The sequence below is a fragment of the Perca flavescens genome, chromosome 15 (assembly GCF_004354835.1).
Source record: "Perca flavescens isolate YP-PL-M2 chromosome 15, PFLA_1.0, whole genome shotgun sequence".
Classification (NCBI taxonomy): Eukaryota; Metazoa; Chordata; class Actinopteri; order Perciformes; family Percidae; genus Perca; species Perca flavescens.
Window position 1 is genome coordinate 4,040,536 of NC_041345.1, and position 20,853 is coordinate 4,061,388.

Here is a 20,853-nt window from a genome sequence, read left to right on the forward strand (position 1 = left end):
AGAAAAAAAAAAAAGCATAGTCGAAGGAAAAGAGGAAAAAAAACATCCTCTTTCAACAGTCTTTCTGTGTGTGTAAAAAAAATAAAATAAAAAAGGCAGGCAAAGACGAATGATGTCAGTCATAAACACTGTCCCAAAATAAACACATAAACATACTGGCCTATTTGGCAGAAAAATGCAACAACAGACTTTAAAAAAAAAAAAAAAAAAAACACTACAGGAGGAAGAAATATATATTTATACCCAAGAGGAGCTCATTTATCTCACTGTTATGCTTCAACACAGATAGGTGCCGTTAATTACATTCTGTACATCAGCAGGCAGGAGAAAGGTGATCCGAAAATATATTTCATACTGTATTTCACACATCAAAAGATTGTAGCCTGAATATAATATTCTACCAGTTTTGTGCATTGGACATGAGCGATGACGTGGGCACCCAGAGTCTAAATAAGAGTCTGTTGTTAATTGGACTGGACTGAAAAATGAGCGCTGCACTTAAATAATGGCAGCGAGTGGTGGTGGCGTAATGAGGGGCCAAAATCTCATTTAGGTTAGGTGCACAAGAGTTGGAGATGAAGCTTTTTAAAAAACTCATGAGACATTATTAATGTAATAGGTCCTCCTTTTAACCATTATTCCAACCAGTGCATTTTCCTAACAGTTTATGTAAGAGCAGCAAGCTTGCTGGACTTGAATAATCTGTAACTGTAAGTATGATTTCTTAAGAGATTCACCTCCGCTGTTAATTCATCTATATGGTAATGCTTTATGACGTAAGGCAATATGTAGGCAATGTGCAGCGTCAGCGTTTGCCGAGGTGGCTGTGTGACTTTCAGCTAACGACAGAAGGCCGAGTCAGAGGCACTTTATTACGAAGCTGCACTGTCGCTCTGCTGCTGGCTTAAAGTAATGGGAGTAACTGTGTAACGGCAGCATTTATGGTGTGCTCACACAGTGTGTGCACAGTCCATCACTCCTACATACCACAACAACCAGAGCCTCCCATCATTAAAAAAAACTAACAAATAAGAAATTTAGTTTCTCAGTCTCGCTCCTCTGCACCGAGTCTCTTAAACGTCACGGCTGATTAATCGTGCACGGGAAGGGACAAAAACAGAGGGAGGGAGGGAGGGAAGGAAGATAAAGGAGAAGCAACAGCAGAAGAGTAAAAAAAAAAAAGAAAAAAAAAGAAAAAGCTTAGCACCGAGGAGTGAGGAGATGAATGTATGAGAAAACGATGGAATGTGCTGATATGATAATGGCCTCTCGTGGGGCCCCTGTGGCAAATACATTTGCTCTGTGTAATCTGGTCCTGGGACAGAGAGGGAATGATGTCTTCTTTTATCTTATCACACAAAACGCATCGTCTGGCTCCCTCCTTCGTAAAGTACAACAGAGCACGAACGCGAACACTTCCAAATGGTCGCACGCTTCCGACCACAAAAATCATCATTCAACAAATCCTTTAATTGCCTGATCAATGCCTTCAGAGCCATGCAAATTAAGCCGATAGTCGATAGGGGCTGGGTCGGGGTTGAACGTCCACGCGCTGATGCACGCCACTGATCAAAGTGCACACTGTGCTAAAAACCCAGGATTAAACCATTCATCTGGAGGCTCCACCTTGAACCATTATCCTGACCCTCAAGCAATCCTGGCGTGAGATACAAAGCAAAAAAAGCCTTTAGAAGTCTTAGACCATTCATCACTGAGCTTCAGGAAAGGCGCACATTTAGGGAAGCAGCAGACGCACAAACACACACACAGGCCAGATAAGACGGGCCGTTCCAGCGGTGCTCTGCAGGGACACGACGCCAGAAAAAACTAAGCCACAGCTCGAGTTGTAGAGATGCCTCATGCATCAATATTGTCTTACCTTGTGTTTTGCCAGCCAAAGTCTCATCCCAGCGTCTCAGAAGTAGCATGATGGTGCGGCCTGGGACTCCTCTCTCCCTCTCATAGCCTCAGACTGAGGGAGGCTCAACTACAATCAACACAAGAGAAAAGACAACACGTGTATTGATTGTTAGCAGCTATTGTATCTTAAAATATTCTAATTGGGAGTTCCTGTCATAACGTTTTTTGCACTCTGACTGCGCAACTATTAATCAAAAGAGCTGAAAAAAGAAAACGTCACGTTCATTTCCAGCTGTTAATGGGACAGCTCACCCCAAAATAAAAAAATATATATACATATTTTCTTCTTACCTGTAGTGCTATTTAGGAATCTAGCATGTTTTGGTGTGTTGGAGATGTCTGCCTTCTCTTCAATGGGATGGAACTAGATGGCACTCGGCTTCTGGTGCTCAAGGAGCCCAAGAAATACATTTGAACAACTCAACAGCAATGTTTCCTTCCCAGAGATCAAGACCCAGTTCCTCAAGATAATCATTTTGGTTCCACTTAATGTGTCGACTGAAATATTTTCCCTCTGTCGCTCCGAAACGGACGTAAAAATACCACACTTTCTCTGTAGTCTACCGTTAGCTAGCAACAGTAAATGTAGGCTACTTTTAAAATGCCATATTTTCCCCTCTGGGCTCACCAAAACGGCTGTGAAAGCATATTAACCGTTCACTGCACGTGATCCCTAGTAAACATATTACATCTTTGATGTCATTTTTCAGTTTTTCAAGAATCGGTTTAGGAATCTGAATCGTTTTAAAAGTACCAGTTCGGCATTGGAATCGGAAAAACCCAAACGATACCCAACCCTAGGTGTGAGCAGTTTCATGTCAAAAACTATTTTGTTGTCTACCAAACTACACACAACAACTGTATCACCCCACAAAGAAGGAAGCGTACTCGTGGACGTCCTCCTCGGCTGAGCTGTAGCTGTAGCTAACGGGTACAGCTAACCACAAACAGTCCATGAGTGGAGGAGCAGGAGCAACTTTTGGTAAGTATTCTGATTAATTATTTTGTCATTTTGACTTTATGCCTCCACGTCTCCCCCGATTGCCAGCAAGCTTCTCCTGTACTATACGGTAATTCCTCTACTGTGCGACAGTAAGTCTCGTGGTTATGACCCAATCGTTAGCCTATTTTTACAAAACCGTCTGCTACGGAGCCATAACGTGAGCTACAAGGTAATGGAGCCTTTTATATGTTGTCCTGTTTCTTTAGAAATAAACAATGGACAAATCGAGTCTTTAAACGCTTCAGTTGTAAAGTGACACCAAAATGAATGGGAGTCAATGGGATGCAAACGGGAGGTGATGGCTTGTTAGCCTCAGAATCTCCCCATAGGAGGTATGCTTTTCGGATGCACCCTTACCCCCTTGCTACTAGCTCACCTGAGGACGCCCTCAATGTTTCCATCTCGCGCTGTCTCGAGCATGAGCCGACATCTCCAACACTGGGCAACTCACACCAAAACAATCTAGATTCATAAATAGCACAACAGGTAAGAGGAAAAATATGTAATCTGGATTCTGGGGGTTAACTGTCGTTTTAAAATGCAGAAAATGTGAGCACAAAAATTATAATAAAAAAAAGCTCTCAACACAAGTAAAGTAAAACTCTTCCTGAAATGCATTAGGTTATTAGCTCTAATCAGCTGCACTTTATGAAATAAATGGGTTTTAGTCTCCATGATTACTTGAATTACACCTCTCTACTTGGACACCTCATAAGGTGTGCGTGTGTATGTGTGTGTGTGTGTGTGTGTGTGTGTGTGTGTGTTTTTTCAAGCAAATACAGATGTTCATAAATGAGAGGTGAGATTTAAAAAGAAAAGTGAGGCTGCATTGCTGAGCATTTATCTCGCCACATCATAATCCTTTCAGTGTTGATTGCGAACAAGGAGTTGGCGCTGGGGAACTCACAGCAGTTTTAGGTAAAATCCTCGACGGGTCAAGAGGGTAAAGCAGCAATTTCGAGTTAATTGTACTCCACAGGAGCAGCTTCACTTCTGTTCTCCCCTTCGCTCCTCCGAAGAGACGTTTGGCGTTGCGTGCTTTTCTGACGTCCGCCAGTCTGTTATTGCAGAGGGAACAGGGGGGACAGAAGGTTAGAAGCAGGTCGCAGTCAGACGGACTCTAATAAAACTACAGCATACTGCGTGCGACCTCTGACCTGCTCCCCTACGAATTTATGAAGACTAAATAAGGCAAATTAAAAAAATGCATAACTGAATACAGCTCTCTGTAATATTGTTTACAACTCCTGTGTGTGTGTGTGTGTGTTCCTGATTTAGGCAACCTTTGGGGACACATTTCAGACTACAAGATTAGTTAATTGGGGATGGCTTGTCCAATTGGGAAACAAAAGCCATTTCCCCATTTGGGAAGAGGCCGATTTCTGGGGACTAGTGGTTAAGGTTAGGGTTAGGGTTAGTCTCCACAAACGTAAGTCTATGTAATGTCCCCAAAAAGTGACCTAAGTAAACGTGTGCGCGTGCAAGTGTGTGTGCAGGGGATAAAACTGTCTAATTTTAGGAGAATCCAGGCCATAAATAATACATTTCCCTTTCCAAATGTACTGTAGTACTAAATTGTCTCTGCCTTCATCCCCAACAACCGCCCAAATACAGTATATACTAGATCAGAAGAATAATGAATAGCTTCTATTAATCCAGATTATACATAACTCATACACCGTGCACATACTTCCCCTGTGAGTCCATATGAGTGTTTACTCCAAATTAAAAGGGGAGAGTGTGGGCCATACTTTTAGGTAAATTAATGATTAATTGAAACATGTCGATGAATAATAGACCAGTCTCTGCGGGGTAACAGATTGTACTTTTCATATTTAATAGATTGATAGGCCCTCACACAAACTCACACAACATGTACACAATCACAGCGACATGTGATCAGACTGCTCGCGTGTTTCGTGCGCCACTTCGGTCGACGCATGAAACAAACGGCGTGGACGTACGAGCAGATTAACCCTTGTGTGATAAAACAAGGGTTAATACAGCACGTTAGTGCTTGTTTGTATAGCATTTTGGTCAGCTTAAACTGTGTTTAAATGTGCTCTAGAAACAAAATGTACTTACTTACTTTACAAGGGTTTAGAGAGCAATTCTCAACAAAATAAACGGAAGTACATAACCCTTGTGTGGTCCTTCTGGTCACCGGGACCCGAAGGACCACACAAGGGTTAAAACATCAAAGAAGGCCTACGCTGCTCACTTGAAGAAAAAAAATAGACTAATCCCACGAAAGGGGCCTAAATGTTGCTTTTTCTGCGGACTCCGTGTACTGCCGTCACTTCTCATGGACAGCGTCTGCGTCGATACAAGTCCTCTTAATCAGCTCCGATGAATTATTGAATAGCCTTTTTATATCAGATCATGACCCATATTCCGCTCGCTCGGAGTGAATACTCTGCCAATAAAAAATCGAGATGTACTTTTTAAGCCGCCCCACATAGGCGCCCTGCTCGCTCTCTAACGCTAGAACAGGATTTAGACACACACACACACACACACACACACACACACACACTGCAGAAAAGTTACAAGCTTTGGATAGATAGAGCTCCGATTGGCTCATTTAACAAGATGACGGACGGGGTCGCCACGCAGCGTCGCACAGATGTGAATCCGAGATGTTAAGTTTGAACTCCTACCTCACTCTTACAAGCTCAAATCGCCTTAACATGTTTTAGGTTTTCTGAGGCCCGTGCAGCGACCGCTTTGGAGCGCGGGGCGATTCCTAGACGGCAGCAGAGCGGAAGTAACTCGAAGATAAGATATCTAATGAGAGCGTTGCTGCTGGTTTCACTGAGGCAGATGCAGTGCTCAGAGCCCAGACGCAGGAGTCATATTGTCGTCTCATTAGGTAGCACATGGGGAGGAGGAGAGACAGAGAGAGAATCAGTGGGAAGAGGGGGCAGGATTATGAATCTCCTTAGCCCCTGCTGTCTCCTCTCCTGGCCTGTTTATCAATGACGACTGCAAACACGGTGCCTATGAAATCTCTTAAGCTCTGTTTGGAGACTTTTGGCAGACTCCTTTCTTCTTTTTTTACGTAAGCATCTGGCATCAAGAAGTTTTCCAACACTAACAAATTGAGAGGAGGCTTGAAATATGTGCTCGTGCCCCCGATCACCAAACACAACTGATTTGTTGTTCAATACATTTCGGTGTCCATATTTACACAAACATTATTCATCTAGTACACTTTTGTTCATCAACTATGGTGTTACTTTCGGCAGGAACGTTAATTTAGCACAAAACATGATGCCCATAGACAGTAAAAGAAATGGACATATCGACGCCATAGACTTCCATGGCTTGTTAGCCTCAGAATCTCCCCATAGGAGGTACGCTTTCCGGATGCTCACTTAACCCCTTGAACTTTCCAAAGGTTCATGATCCCAAATACAATCCAGAACCTGACAAAAAAAAGTGACGTGTCCCGCCATGACCGCCAACAAATCGCCTTTACATTTGCATGTAAGTGATGCTCAGCCATATCCATCTTCCAAACTGTTCATTTGGACAGCGATTGCTCACTCTACACCCAGCTACGAAACAATCGGATACAACTTAAATCAGCATCCTTTGCATAGTCAAATCAGCTGTATCGGTTGCAGCTTTCCAGCTAAGTGGGACATAACGTACACATCACCGTCCATTTTGTCCACGTTGTCAAGAATATTACAGCCAAAAGCAAGTTTAACCTGTTCGTGACTGTGTTTGTGATTGTTACAGTAAAAAAAAAAAAAAAAGACAGCGGTGAGTCAGTCAGATGTGTCAGCGGCAGAGTTTTCACCCGAGACCATTTCCATTTTGGCTGTCCATTTTGCAGCGTGACAGCTCTGACACACTACCCGGGCTTAAGTGCTCATCTGTAGATAGGCTACAGGGGTCACATGTGTGCCAAGAGCACCGAGCAGAATGGGTAATGGTCCCGGGTTAGGAGAGCAGGTCCCAGGTGGGACTCACGGGTACGTAGCCGTAACCTTGACTGTGCGGCGTGCGCACACACACACACACACACACACACACACACACACACGCTGTACAATTCCAAATTGCTGTCAGCCAAATGATGGGAAAGTTAATCAGAGAAAAGGGGTCAATCATCGATGCACCTATGATGGATAGATGGATAAAGTGTCTGCATATGTGTATGTGTATGTGTGTGTGTGTATGTATGTGTGTGAGAGAGAGAGCGAGAGAGAAAGAGAGAGTGGGTGTGAAATGCATTTTGCTGCAGACAGACTCGAGATTTCCTTCCAACACAGTCTAATAGGAGATTTACTGTCATTATCCCACTGTGAAGCACTTTGGTTCTTTGAAATAACAGCAGATAAAAATAATTGCATTGAGAAAAGGGCAATGCACTCTGTCTCTGAATGTAGATTACTTTATTGATCTGCCTATATATTCCTCTCATGCTAGTGCACGCACACGCTCCTCAGCTTTAAATAAGAGAGAACAGATGATTTGATAGGCAGAAGTGGCTGCTCCATCAGGTGGAGAGTGGCTAATAAGTACAAAACCAAGGATGGCGTATGGAGATTCATTTCAACATGTTAAGTTGGGTTTTTTTTTTAAACGTTATCAGATCTGAGTGTACGCATGTGTTTTTATAATTTTGCATAAATAAAGACAATTAAAGGCTCGTGGGGGGAAAAATTAGAAAAGGGTAAATTATGAAGTGTGAGGGAAATTACTGATCTCTGATAATCTGCCAAATTTAACACAAACACACACACACACACACACACACACACACACAGCGTTAATGACAAAAAATATTAAGCTAAATATCCACATCAATTAATCATCACCCAAAACATGCAACAGCCATAGGATGTGTGGATTCAAAGCACCGTACTCACCTATTTAACCCTTAACATTAGGAAATATTAAATCTAATGGATTTTGTAGGCTGGAGAAATTGTAAGAATCATGGCTATAAGTGCATGGCGATGGTGCTTGAGTCTTTAATCCGCGTTAGTGAAATCCCATTATGTTCAATAGTTGAAAAAGAAATATTGAAATCAGCTTCAGTCCATTACAAAAAAGAATTAAAAAAAACAAAAAAAAAAGGCGTCCTGAATTGAGGACAGTTTTAATAATTGTTAATTTTTTTTCATTTGGAATCAAATCCTGGTTTTAAAGGGGGTAATTCCACAGGAAAACAGCTATATCCAGAGTGCCTTTATCATGGTGACAGTTGGTCAAAAGTCCCACTTCCCATTATCTCCATGTAATGAAGAGGAGAGGTTTAAATCTCCTTCAGGAAAAAAAAAGTGGAAATATATATTTGGGTTTTTTTTAAGAAAAGAAAAAGGAGATGGACAAGGAAATGAGTTATGTGGTTTGATTCACTTGGCTATGCATCCGTCTACTGCTGTGCCTGTCTTTTGCTCACACACCACACACACAGTCACACACACACACACCAAATGATTCACTTACTTTGCAGTCAACTTCCTAATTTTTTTTTTCTTCTGAAATGCAAAAGAGTTTTCAATAACCTGCCGCTTGTATTTCAATAAATGGAAGTAGCCGAGGTGGTGAATTGCTAAACTACGTCACCAAAATGCTAAATGAATAGCAACTCTTCTCTGATGCAAGCAAATCATGAAAGTGAAGTGAAAGTGGTAGGACGGGACATTTGTTGAGACGACAAATAAAAATGAGAACAACAGATAAATGAATAAGTGGATCAAATCAGAGGGGGTGAGAGGGTGGAAGTGATGGAGAGAGAGAAAAAGATGCAGGGGGGGAAAAGGGTGATGAAAATAGATTAAAGCTTGAAGCAAAGTGAGTGAAAAAATTATGGTGGAGGAAAAAAAGGGGAAAAAATCCTCTGGATGATGGAGCCAGTATTTTCTCTAGTCCATTCTCTTTGAGTGCTTGTGTGTGTCTGTCTGCCAGAATGAGAGTCAGTTCAGAAAAAGACAGAGAGAGAGAGAGAGAGAGAGAGAGAGAGAGAGAGAGAGAGAGAGAGAGAGAGAGAGAGAAACAGGGCAGAGAAAAAGAAGGAGGTAGAGGAGTGTATAAACACAGATGACACCCCGACAGAACGGACGAGCGCTGGCTTTACAAATGCGCTTTAGAAACAACGGTGCGCTGTCGCCGGTGAATTAGGCCTTTTGCAGTTTCACCTTCACCTGATAAACATGAAGCGGGGATACTTAAACGCACCTCGCTTTAATAACAACGTACATTTCCTCTACAGGACCAATGTGGAATTTTGGACATCTCCCAATGTGCGTGACAGCAAATTAAAAAGGACATGTGAGGAGGATGATGTGTGTGTGTGACAGAGGGGGGGGAAATTCAGACGTTTTAATGGAAGAACAGACTTTTTGTGCAACAACATAAAAATGAGGCAGTCAAAATGTGGTTCCGTGATGACGGCTGGAGACAGGTGCTTGCTTGATGAGTCACCGTGGTCTTGGTTTGAGGAGAACAAAAAAGAAAAGACTGCGTCAGGAAACACGGATTAAAGTATGCAAGGAGAGGGTGACGTGAGGATGACATGGCATGAGGCAACAATCAGCTGAGAGCCACGGTTAAACCAAAGCTGTAGTAGGCCTGTGTGTGTGTGTGCATGTATGTATGTGTGTGTGTGTGTGTGTGTGTGTGTGTGTGTGTGTGTGTGTGTGCACCCCACACAAAACCCCTTGCATACACAGAAAAGGTACAAAGACTTTGAGACAGACACTAAACACTAAATAGACCTACCTATGGTTAGAATTAAGAATCGCCCAAAAAAGATGCATAGGATGGTAGGAGGAAAAAAAGAGAAGGGGGGGGGAGGATAGGAAAAGGTACAAAAGTGAAAAAAAAGGCGTAAATAGAAAATACAAGCAAGCCAATTAAAAGAGTTGGGTTTTTTTAAGTAAGGAAATTAAAACACTGGTGGAATCAAAAAAGTAGCCAAAGTTACGGGTGGACAGTGAGCGGAGTGGTGTGGTGGAGAGGAGGAGGAGGAGGAGGGAGGCGGTAGGGGAGGAGGAGGGAGGCAGTAGGGGAGGAGGGAGCGTGGGTTGCACAGGGATAGAAAGGGCTGCAAGTGATAGCGATGGAGAGGGAGGGAGGAATGAACGAAGGGGACAAAAAGAGAATAAGGGGGCAAAAAAAAAAATCCCCCTCCTCTTTCTCTTTCTCTCTGTCTCTCTGCCTCTCTCAATCTCTCCCTCCTTGTTTGGCTCATAAATAGAAGAAATTGTTGACCAGGTAAATGGCGAAATAGATGAGAAGACAGAGGACCGAGAGAGCAAGCAAATGAAAAGGTAAAGCACCTCCCAGCAGCGCGATGAGAAAAAAAAAGAACAAAAAACGAAAGATAAAAGCAAATACTCCAGTGGCCTCCGTCGTGTCCAGACTATGTGTGGAAGGGGGGATTGGCTATTGCCAGTTTTTCCCCTTCCCCGGCTGCCTTCTGCTTTCTTCTGTCTCTCCTCCCAAAAAAGACTTCCCATCCAGATGACAAAAAAAAAAAAAAAAAAAAAAGCAGGCACAGATGTCCTTTCCTCTCTCTCAACTCTGGTCTGATATCACGTGCCACTCACACAGGTTAGACATTGTTGCAGCAGCAATGCACAGTCTCACCAATATTGCTCAGTGGGAGAAAAAAAAGGGCATTGGGGGCTGCTGCTAGTCAAGCACTGCCTGCCTCACGAGGCGGGATACTGAGCTGGAATTGCTCTGTCTCCCCTCTCCCGCCCATCCCTGCGAAAAAGATAGGAGGAAGGGAGGTGTGCCCACTTGCTGCATTAGTATTCATTGAAAGAGTGTGAGCAAGAGAGAGAGAGAGAGAGAGAGAGAGAGAGAGAGAGAGAGAGAGAGAGAGAGAGAGAGAAATGAAGAGGAGGGGGAGAGGAGGGGGAGAGGGGTGCCTTTCAACAAATATCCAGGAATCAAACCGGTGTGTGAAACTGATAAGAGACTGGCTCCCCCTAGAGTCAATCATCAATACACACACAAATAACTGGAAACACTGGGACAACTGTATATGGACCACTGACATATATAAACTGGACCACCAGACCTTGTGTCTCTGGTCTGAGACCAGTGAAGGATATCAGAAGTCTCTTTCCCGGTGCTGGCTGAGCGTTACTGAGCAGCCTCCAACTGAGCTTGAAGACGTAGATGTGACGTGAGCAACGTGTCTGAAAGTGTGAAGTCTTCTGGTAGCTGTGCCGAGAGAAATCTCAATCATTCCCAATCTTTAAACCTAAAATTAAACCTAAACAGCTAATGTAAGTCGAAACTGCCTGTGAGCTTCTCCTATACTATACGGTAATTCCTCTACTGTGTGACAGTAAGTCTCGTGGTTATGACCCAATCATTTGCCTATTTTTATAAATGCGTCTGCTACGGAGCCATAACGTGAGGTACAAGGTAATGGAGCCTTTTATACATTGTTGTGTTTCTTTAGAAATAAACAATGGACAAATAGAGTCTTTAAACGCTTCAGATGTAAAGTTACTCGCTGTCAAAGTGGCGTTAAAATAAATGGGAGTCAATGGGATGCTAACAGGAGGTGATGGCTTGTTAGCATCAAAATGGCGCCATAGGAGCTACGCGTTCCGAGGAGAAGCTTACCCTTGATGTGGTACAACCAGTCTGATGACCTGTGACCTGCATTCAGTGCAACACCTCACATTTTAACCTCATCGGACAAATTCTCTATAGCCGCAAAGATTAATCGATTAGCTGTCAACTATTAAATCAATCGCTTTTTGGATCATTTTCAGATTTTGATAAACAATTAATCGGTTTAGAGTAAAATACTCTAATTCCAGCTTCTTAAACCTACATTGTGTCATTTTTTGAGTTGATTCTTAGCAAAAAACTCCTTTGTTCTTTCACAAATATGTTCTCATTCATGTGTAATTACTTCCACCAACTAATCAAAGTATTCAGTTGGTGGTCATATACAATTTCGCTGGTAGATGAGAGAAATTCTTACACAATGTAGCTTTAAATGTGAATATTTTCTGGTTTCTTCTCTCCTCTGTGACAGTAAATTGAATATCTTTTGAGTTGTGGAGAAAAAAAAAAGACATTTGAGGTTGTCATCTGGGGCTTTTGGGAAACACTGATCGACATTTATCACCATTTTCTGACATTTTATAGACAAACAAACAACTAATCGATAAATCGAGAAAATGAATCAAAAATAATCGTTAGTTGCCGCTCCTTAAATTCACTGCTTCATTCTGCAGTGTCACTCCAACAGCATCACGTTACTGTAATCCACTTACAGAATAATTCAATGTTCATTTTAATGAGTCAAGACAGACAAAGCATTAAAAAGCATTTTGGTTCTCCCGTGGCATTGTGGAAAAACAGACTGATCCTTTCCTCTGCATTTTGCCCTGAGCTAAACTCCGTGTTGCTATGGTGACAGATGACCGTTCTCAAGTGTCCAAATCAAAAGCTAGTAGCACACAAAGATAGGTGGTCAAAAGCTCCTTTTAAAAAGATTTCAAAAGAGTGCAGTGGATCTCCACACTAAGTTCTGTCTCTGTCTAAATATTTCACTCTGTTTCTGCAATCAGGAATGCCATGGACCAAAGGACCATATGTAAAGGAAATACATAACCAATTACATTTCATTTGGCATGCCCACAAAGACAAGACACTACCTTGTTTACGCGAGGCGTAATCGAGGCTTATACTGAAAAGAGAGTGAGGTAAATCACTCTTTTTTTATTGTCTTCAGGGCTCAGTTTTTCAAAAGTAATCCAGTGGGATTTCGGATCCCGGATAGGATCAAATCTTGGAAATGGATTTTTCAAAAGCAAAAGAGGGATTCCAAACTAAGATCAGATCACGTAATGCAATCTTACATTTGATCTGGATCAAACCTGCCCTTTGGGGTTTTTTCAAAACAAGATCTATTTGATCCAAAAAACAGGATTATCCTGATCCCATCAGAAGGGTGGATTCAGTTGTGATTTTTCTAACTAAATAAAGTGAATGATCACAAAATCAATCTTTACTGATGATGATATGTACACATATATATATATATATATATATATATATACACATATACACTACCGGTCAAAAGTTTGGGATCACTTAGAAATTTCCATTCCAGACAGAATACCTGCAGAGATCAGTTGCATTGTTTTTTTTAATCAGGGCAGCAGTTTTCAGATTACATTATGTGCTTACATAATTGCAAAATGGTTCTCGACTGTTGTAGACAGAAGTGGCTGAAGAAATGCTTGAAATTCATGCTTTTTGGTCTAAACGTTATACCCAAATTAAAAGTGGTACAGCTCCCATATACTTTGACACTTAGGGGTGTGCCTGATATCATTGGAAAGGAAACACTCAAGTTGTGTCAGGGTGATTCTAGGCCTTACTGACTCAGAGTTACAGAGGCTAGAATGGAGATTTTTTATTTCTGTCCAAGTTATAAATCTGTAAAATTATTAAAATACACTGCTGTAAACACATCTGACAGGTGACAGACAACACAGCATTAGCCACGTCTCAGCTTACTACAGAAAAAAATTCAGAAGCTAAAAGACTCAAAAATTGATTTGAATGCGTTTTTTTATTTCTATTTGAAAAGTGCAAATAAAAAAGCCCAAAAACTACAAAATACAACACTTCTCAAATACACAAACAAACCCACATCAATCACCTTTCCAATGATATCAGGCACACCCCTGAGTGTCAAAGTATATGGGAGCTGTACCACTTTTAATTTGAGTATGACGTTTAGACCAAAAAGCATGAATTTCAAGTGTTTCTTCAGCCACTTCTTTCTACAACAGTCGAGAACCCTTTTGCAATTATGTAAGCAAATAATGTAATCTGAAAACTGCTGCCCTGATTAAAAGAAACAATGCAAATGATCTCAGCAGGTATTGTGTCTGGAATGGAGTGGAATGGAAATTTCTAAGTGACCCCAAACTTTTGACCGGTAGTGTATATATATATATACATTTCTTCATATTTGAAGCATATGTGAAGCATATCACATCTAATGAGATATGGTAAACAAAAAAAACTAAAACAAACATTATAACAAAATAAAGAATGTAAAATGGTTCTGTTTATTACAGTTTTTCTCATTCTTAAAATTAAAAAAGTTGCTTTGAATTTATTCCCACAGCTAAGACTTCAGTGAATGCATGTCTAGTTTAGTTCTATCTATATTAAGGTTGTTATTTATAGTAAAGGTAGGGAAGAGACAGAGGGAGACAAAGAGATGCTGACAGATCCTGGAAGAAAATATAATTACAGTCCCCTCTGTCTCCTCTGCTGACCCGTTTATCAGACAGTAATTATTTAACATAATCAAACTCAAGCCCAATTGTCTTTTCAGTGACAGGTGGCGTGTGTAAGGATGAGTGAGGAGCGCAACATTTTCAGGCAAGTTCTGTTCAGTATTTGAATCATGCATAAGCACATTAACAAATTACCTTACAGTGAAGTTGAAGGTGGAATCCATGTGAAAGAGGCTTTGAATGTGAACGAGGGTAAACCGTTTTCGTCTCTATTGGCCGATCTTCCATTGACCCACCGACGCAGGCAGCGCTATGGTTCCCTGGCTCGTTCAATAGTCTCCGTTTTCCCAAAGTTTCATCTGTGAACCTGAATTAAAAAATACAATTAACAGCCAATGGATAAGGAGTAATTACTGGACAAGTGTGGTGATAAATATCAAGTTGACATTATTTTGGACACTGTATTTATCCAGGGAAGTTGATGCACTTACATGTTCTTTACTAATTTACATACTTTTGCACCTGTGAGTGAACTCTTTTAGAACAGCCCCTGGCATCTGCTTTACTGTTCCAGCACTTTTACACAAATTCAAGGAAGATGGGAAAACGCCAGTTGTTTCCTTCTAGCAGTGTTTTCATTAAATGTTTGCATGCTCCTACCCTGGGCTCCTACAACCAGGGACCGTTTACACCAGAGATCTTCAACAGGGGGTCTGGGACCCCTAGGGGGTCCTCAAAGTCACTGCAAGGGGACCTCCAAATTATTGTCAAATTTGAAAAAAAAAGAAGTCATAAATTCATTCTAACACATTATTAGCAAATATGAATCCCCATTGACGATAGGCTTACTGGGCTATAGGTAAGGTAGCCTCTAAGATAGCCACCCACAGATACAGTTAATCGTAAAGATTCACTGTGTATGTGTAACATTAAAATCATGAACAATTTTTTAAAATAGCTTAGTATTCTATGCAAAAAAGTAGGCTATGTATAAAGGCTTTAGCTGGCTTACACGTTATTATAGGCCCAGTTTAATATGCAACTTCATTTTATACAATATATGTAGTAGGGGGTCCCTGATCCGTCTCTCTTTCAGTTAAGGGTTCCTTAAAAAAACGTTTAAGAGCCCTGGTTTACACACTACACTAACCCTAACCCCCATAACTCTTACACAGAGCTCTGGTGGAGGGGTTGATAAGGAAGGTGACATTTGATAAACACTTGATGAAAAATGCGTGCACACAAAAGAGTACGGTTGGCTAACATGCCATTACGCTGCATATTTACAAATTCAGAATGTTTTTTAGCCGTATGTCTATTTCTGTGTGCTTTATGATTAATAAAAAGCCGAAGTCAAATTCCCTGTATATGTTCACACTTACTTGGCCATTAAAGCTGATTCTGATTAGCATGGCTGAGTCGGTGTACATTTTTGAACTAAAAACACGTTTACCTTAAACTGTTGCAGGGAAAGAAGCATCGCGTGTAAGGTGAATTGTTATTAGTGGGACATATTGCCGCCTTGTGGTCGATTTGCAGTAGTTTGATCGACTGTGCGGTGTTGGATTGAGCATGCCTGGCTTCATTCGCCGCACAGATCACAACAACAGCGTTCAGAGATGGCAGCTCTGTTACCACCCCTACGAGTCTGCCGAGGAATACTGAAAGAATTACGTGCCATGCAAGGAGCCACGTACAAACTGTCACCGGCCTACAACTATGTTATGGAGCAGTTTCGTAAGAATAAGGCGAGTTTACCACCAACTGCGTCTCAGCTAACGGTAGCTAAATTAGCTTAACTACCATTACAAACTGCATGGGACGTGAATGGCTAGCGTTAGCTAACCTGACATCTCTTGACTGATAACGTTTTGCTAGTGAAGTATAATTAATTTTCGCCCTTCAGCCTGTTTACGAACTCGGGAATAGGGAGAATACCCAGCATGACACTGGAGTGTTGTCGTTGCCAACTTTGTAATATTTACAAGCAACAGTTACACGCAAGGTGACTGTGATGCAGAAGGACATGCTAACATTAGCTAGCAGCAAATGAGGCTAACGCTGCATTCACGTGCTCCTCGGATGTTCCCCTTTCACCCATTTCCCTAGTTGGGAATTCGATCTCCCGACTTCGGTGTGATCATTTAAGTCGTAATGTGGGATAAAACATGGACGTTACAAAGAAGACGTATTGTATTTCATGACTCCGTAGCTGTTTCCAGTATGTATTTCCAGTTTGAAGCTTTATATAAGTGATTGATTTTGTCCCAGACTTGTTGCTACACCAGTGGGCATTCACGTGAACATGAACGCAGCCTTAGCACAGCGCTGTGTTGAGAGACGCAGGTGCTCTGTCTGGTCATTAATTAGCCTAATTAATTAGCCTAACTAACTAAACGTGTTGTTACACCCAAATGATCGAGTCATTCGTTTATTGGCATCTGAGTTAATGTGAAATGAACAATTTAAGGATCAATATATTTTAGGTTATCAAGGAATTTGTACTCATCTGCAGGGATAAATAAGATACTTGTAGCTATGTTTAAAAAAAAAAAAAAAGCGTATCTGTAATAAGTATTATATTTGTTTAGTAATTTAGCATCTTTACGCTTTTCCAGTCAAGGGCACCCTAAATGTAACTATATATTTTAATTAATATGTACAGTGGTGCTCAGTTAATGAACCCATGCTTAAGTTGACTAAAAAATCTTTTGGAAATTGGTCTTAATGCCTTAATTTAAAAAATTAGGAAAAATCCAACCTTTAAGGACACCAATTTTCTTTGTGAATAAATAATGTATCGTAAATCAATAAATATTCATTCATTCACAAAGAAAATTTGTGTCCTTAAAAGTTGGAGTTTTCCTAATTTTTTTAAATTAAGATCAATTTCCAAAAGATGATTTATTTTATTTTTTATTCCTCTTTTTAGTCAACTTCAGCATGGGTTCATAAACTTATGAGCACCACTGTGTAACTTCTCTTATCTGCCATCATGTCCGTGGGAGGGCTTGTGATTCTGTCTGTTTCTCGAGCTGCTTGTTCAAAGGAAGGCTCAGGGTTTTTACCATATATGCTTAAAGCTTATATTATTTATGCTCGGGAGAACATGGCTCACCAGGCTGGTCGAATGCATGTGCAGTCACTGAAGAAAAATAGCTGGGAGCAACTTTCCTGTCATTGTGTATTTGTTCCAGCTCTGGAAAAGACCCTAAGGCATTGTAATGTATATGTGGAACTCTATAGGGACCAAATGCGAACTGTCTGTGTATCTGTTACGGGTGATGAAGGAAAAACATTCAGGCAGAAAAGCCTGTCATAAAGGCACATTTGTTTATGTTTTATAGTCGGTTACTGGGATTATTGCTAACTCCGTGTAGCCCACCGGCTAGACCTTAAGGCTTTTCTTCATAAATGTTAACTTGATTTCATTTTTCTCTATGGTGACTGATTTAGCAAACCAAGCAAAACTGTGCGTGTTGTCTAATTATGTTACGATCCGGTTCATCATTTGATCTTCGCTCATTTTTGTTTTGTTCTCCCTCTGGTTACAGGTTACAGGAGAAATGTACTGCCGTGCCCAGCAGGAGGCCCACCATGACTCCAACACGTACCTGTGTTTGCTGGCGTCGAACAGGACCCACCTGGCCCTGCACAAACTTTACCACGGCAAGGGAGATCGCAGCCGAGAAGAAGTGGCTGGTCTAGTGGGGCTCAGGTTGCCCACTCAGCCAGGAGGTAAAGGCTGGGAGAAGTGAGGGCATGGGGGCGTCCGATATTGGAGGCAAACCTCGACTCTCTTTGGAAATGACTTTTCTTTGTCTGGTCTCTTCCAATTCACCTCTTGAAAAGTAAACCGCAGAGGGATACATGTTGAACTGGAGATTGTGCCATCATGGACTGCTTTGAGGGAACTCGACTTATTCCTGTTGTGTTCTACCAATGTTCAATATGAGGATAATCTGATCTGAGAGTATTTGAAGCAACTGTGAAAATATATGCTATAAATTAAAAATCTGTTGTTTAGCTGTACCCCACAGCTCGTCCACGTCTGCTTTTGTTTGTGTTTTTTGCAATTTTCCAAACTGTAAACATGCAAATGCAACCTTTCAAATGGACTGTAAGTACATTTTTAATTTTTAATCATCTGTCCCATTAAAATATGAGTCACCGTTACACGTTCTGAGTGTTTTTTAAGATCTTGATCATCGCACATTATAATACAATAAAAAAGAGCCACTGTGTCAACGAGCTGGTTCTTTAATCCATCTCGTGATGCATTTACATGCACCTAAAGAGACAGGAAAAAGGGAATAATCCCCAGATTTACTAATCAGATGTTGAATAGAATATTTAACGTATGTTAGTTGAATGTGAAATAATTAAGTAACGGGCTTTGTGAATTAATGTAACAGCAATTTGCACGGCTGTTTGTGGGATTCTTTAGAGTTTGTCCCACTGGACTTATCCACGGAGACATATGCTAACCTTCTGGCTGTTGTCTTCAACGTTGGATAACAAACGGGAACATACATTCCAATGCAAAACCATACTATAGCTCTGCAATAAACCAGCTTGATGATGCTCACATTAGAATAGAGCTGGGGTGATATGGGAAAAATCAAATCTCATGATATCTCTATCGATATTGCGGCCATATTGTAGGGTTGACAATTGGTGATTACAAAAAAATATTTACACAATGAGATTTTTGATTAATTATTAATGTGGATATAATAACTAAGTGGGTAAAGGCAAATAATAGAACAGCTAGAACAGTCTGGTAAATTAAAAAAATGACATCACTTTACTGTAATCCAGCCATTAAAACCAGGGACAGATAACACGTGTCATATCACAATATCTAAAATCTAAGACGATATCCAGTCTCATATCACAATATCAATATAATATCGCTATATTGCCCAGCCCTACATTTTTTTTTTTTAACCTTTATTTATTCAGGGAAGGATCACTGAGAGGCAGCCTCTCTTTTAGCAGGAACACCCTGATCACATTCACACAGCTCCACATTCATACCTGGAAGCTGCCCAGTACGACCCCAGTCTGATCTGCTGGCCACTGGAGTGGTTGGAGGTTAAGGGCCTTGCTAAAGGGCACCTCAGTGGTGGTAGTGAGGGAGGGACATGCCTGCTCCTCTTTCACTTCCCCCACCCAGATTTCATCCTGCCGGTCTGGGGATTGAACCTACGACCTACAAGCTCACTTCTTTAACCTTTGGGCCACCACTGCCCCAAATTGGACAACTTTTGCTGAGACTTTGATTCAACTCTGGGTACTGTCGATACTGCAGTTTGTAGTGTAGTTAAAGGTCCCATGACGTGGTGCTCTTTGGATGCTTTTATATAGACCTTAGTGGTCCCCTAATACTGTATCTGAAATCTCTTTTATATAGACCTTAGTGGTCCCCTAATACTGTATCTGAAGTCTCTTTTATATAGACCTTAGTGGTCCCCTAATACTGTATCTGAAGTCTCTTATATAGACCTTAGTGGTCCCCTAATACTGTATCTGAAGTCTCTTATATAGACCTTAGTGGTCCCCTAATACTGTATCTGAAGTCTCTTTTATATAGACCTTAGTGGTCCCCTAATACTGTATCTGAAGTCTCTTTTATATAGACCTTAGTGGTCCCCTAATACTGTATCTGAAGTCTCTTTTATATAGACCTTAGTGGTCCCCTAATACTGTATCTGAAGTCTCTTTTATATAGACCTTAGTGGTCCCCTAATACTGTATCTGAAGTCTCTTTTATATAGACCTTAGTGGTCCCCTAATACTGTATCTGAAGTCTCTTTTATATAGACCTTAGTGGTCCCCTAATACTGTATCTGAAGTCTCTTTTATATAGACCATAGTGGTCCCCTAATACTGTATCTGAAGTCTCTTTTATATAGACCTTAGTGGTCCCCTAATACTGTATCTGAAGTCTCTTTTATATAGACCATAGTGGTCCCCTAATACTGTATCTGAAGTCTCTTTTATATAGACCTTAGTGGTCCCCTAATACTGTATCTGAAGTCTCTTTGCCGAAATTCAGCCTTAATGCAGAATTACAGCCACTAGAGCCAGTCCAACAATTAGCTTTCCTTAGGATGTGCCATTTCTGTGTCTGTAGCCACTTTTCTCGTTTGAAAACCATGATGTCTCTCTCGCTCTCATGGGTGGGCCAAATTCTCTGGGTGGGCAAAGCAGAGAAAGGGGAGGTAACCTTGCTCCTTATGACCTCATAAGGAGAAGATTCCAGATCGGCCCATCTGAGCTTTCATTTTCTCAAAGGCAGAGCAGGATACCCAGGGCTCGGTTTACACCTATCACCATTTCTAGCCACTGGGGGACCATAGGCAGGCTGGGGGAACGCATATTAATGTTAAAAAAACAACTTATAAAGTGACATTTTCATGCCATGGGACTTTTAAGCAAATATTGCATCCAGGGTCTTTCGGTCTTTGATGGAACAGTACCTGTTAAACACAGGGCATCAGCCAAGAGGAACAGGGGTTAGCAAGGAGACCCTCAACATGCCTCAGACACGGAAGAATTAATACAATTATAAGCTGCATCCTCAAAATCTAACAGTTGAATCCTGAGCTCTGTCACAGAGGCTACACATACACATTATAATAAATTGAATTACATAATATGGGGTGTCCC

General features: G+C 41.2%; 1 protein-coding gene and 1 long non-coding RNA gene across 5 annotated transcripts; one reads left to right on the plus strand and one right to left on the minus strand.

Annotated features, from left to right (window-relative positions):
• Positions 1–1,885: 1,885 nt before the first annotated feature.
• On the minus strand, positions 1,886–15,744 carry LOC114569857 (uncharacterized). Of its 3 annotated transcripts, none has more exons than XR_003694429.1 (4): positions 15,632–15,744; positions 14,374–14,545; positions 3,831–3,981; positions 1,886–1,987 (listed from the first exon to the last, which is right to left on the minus strand). It is a non-coding gene; the product is annotated as an uncharacterized LOC114569857 (long non-coding RNA). The 3 variants fall into 3 exon arrangements; XR_003694430.1 differs by having other exon boundaries at positions 15,561–15,744; XR_003694431.1 differs by lacking the exon at positions 15,632–15,744 and adding an exon at positions 14,839–14,922.
• Positions 15,689–18,354, plus strand: fmc1 (formation of mitochondrial complex V assembly factor 1). 2 transcript variants are annotated; one of them, XM_028599966.1, is made up of 2 exons: positions 15,689–15,959; positions 17,733–18,354. In XM_028599966.1, exons 1-2 carry the CDS (start codon positions 15,798–15,800, stop codon positions 17,934–17,936), a joined length of 366 nt encoding a protein of 121 aa, XP_028455767.1. In that variant the 5' UTR covers positions 15,689–15,797; the 3' UTR covers positions 17,937–18,354. The 2 variants fall into 2 exon arrangements, with proteins under 2 accessions (XP_028455767.1, XP_028455768.1); XM_028599967.1 differs by having other exon boundaries at positions 15,691–15,926.
• Positions 18,355–20,853: the final 2,499 nt, after the last annotated feature.

Coding starts and splice junctions, on each gene's coding strand:
- fmc1 (XM_028599966.1), top strand. CDS start 15,798: ATGGCAGCTCTGTTACCACCCCTACGAGTCTGCCGAGGAATACTGAAA. Junction 15,960..17,732: donor CAACTGCGTCTCAGCTAACG/GTAGCTAAATTA, acceptor CTCTGGTTACAG/GTTACAGGAGAAATGTACTG.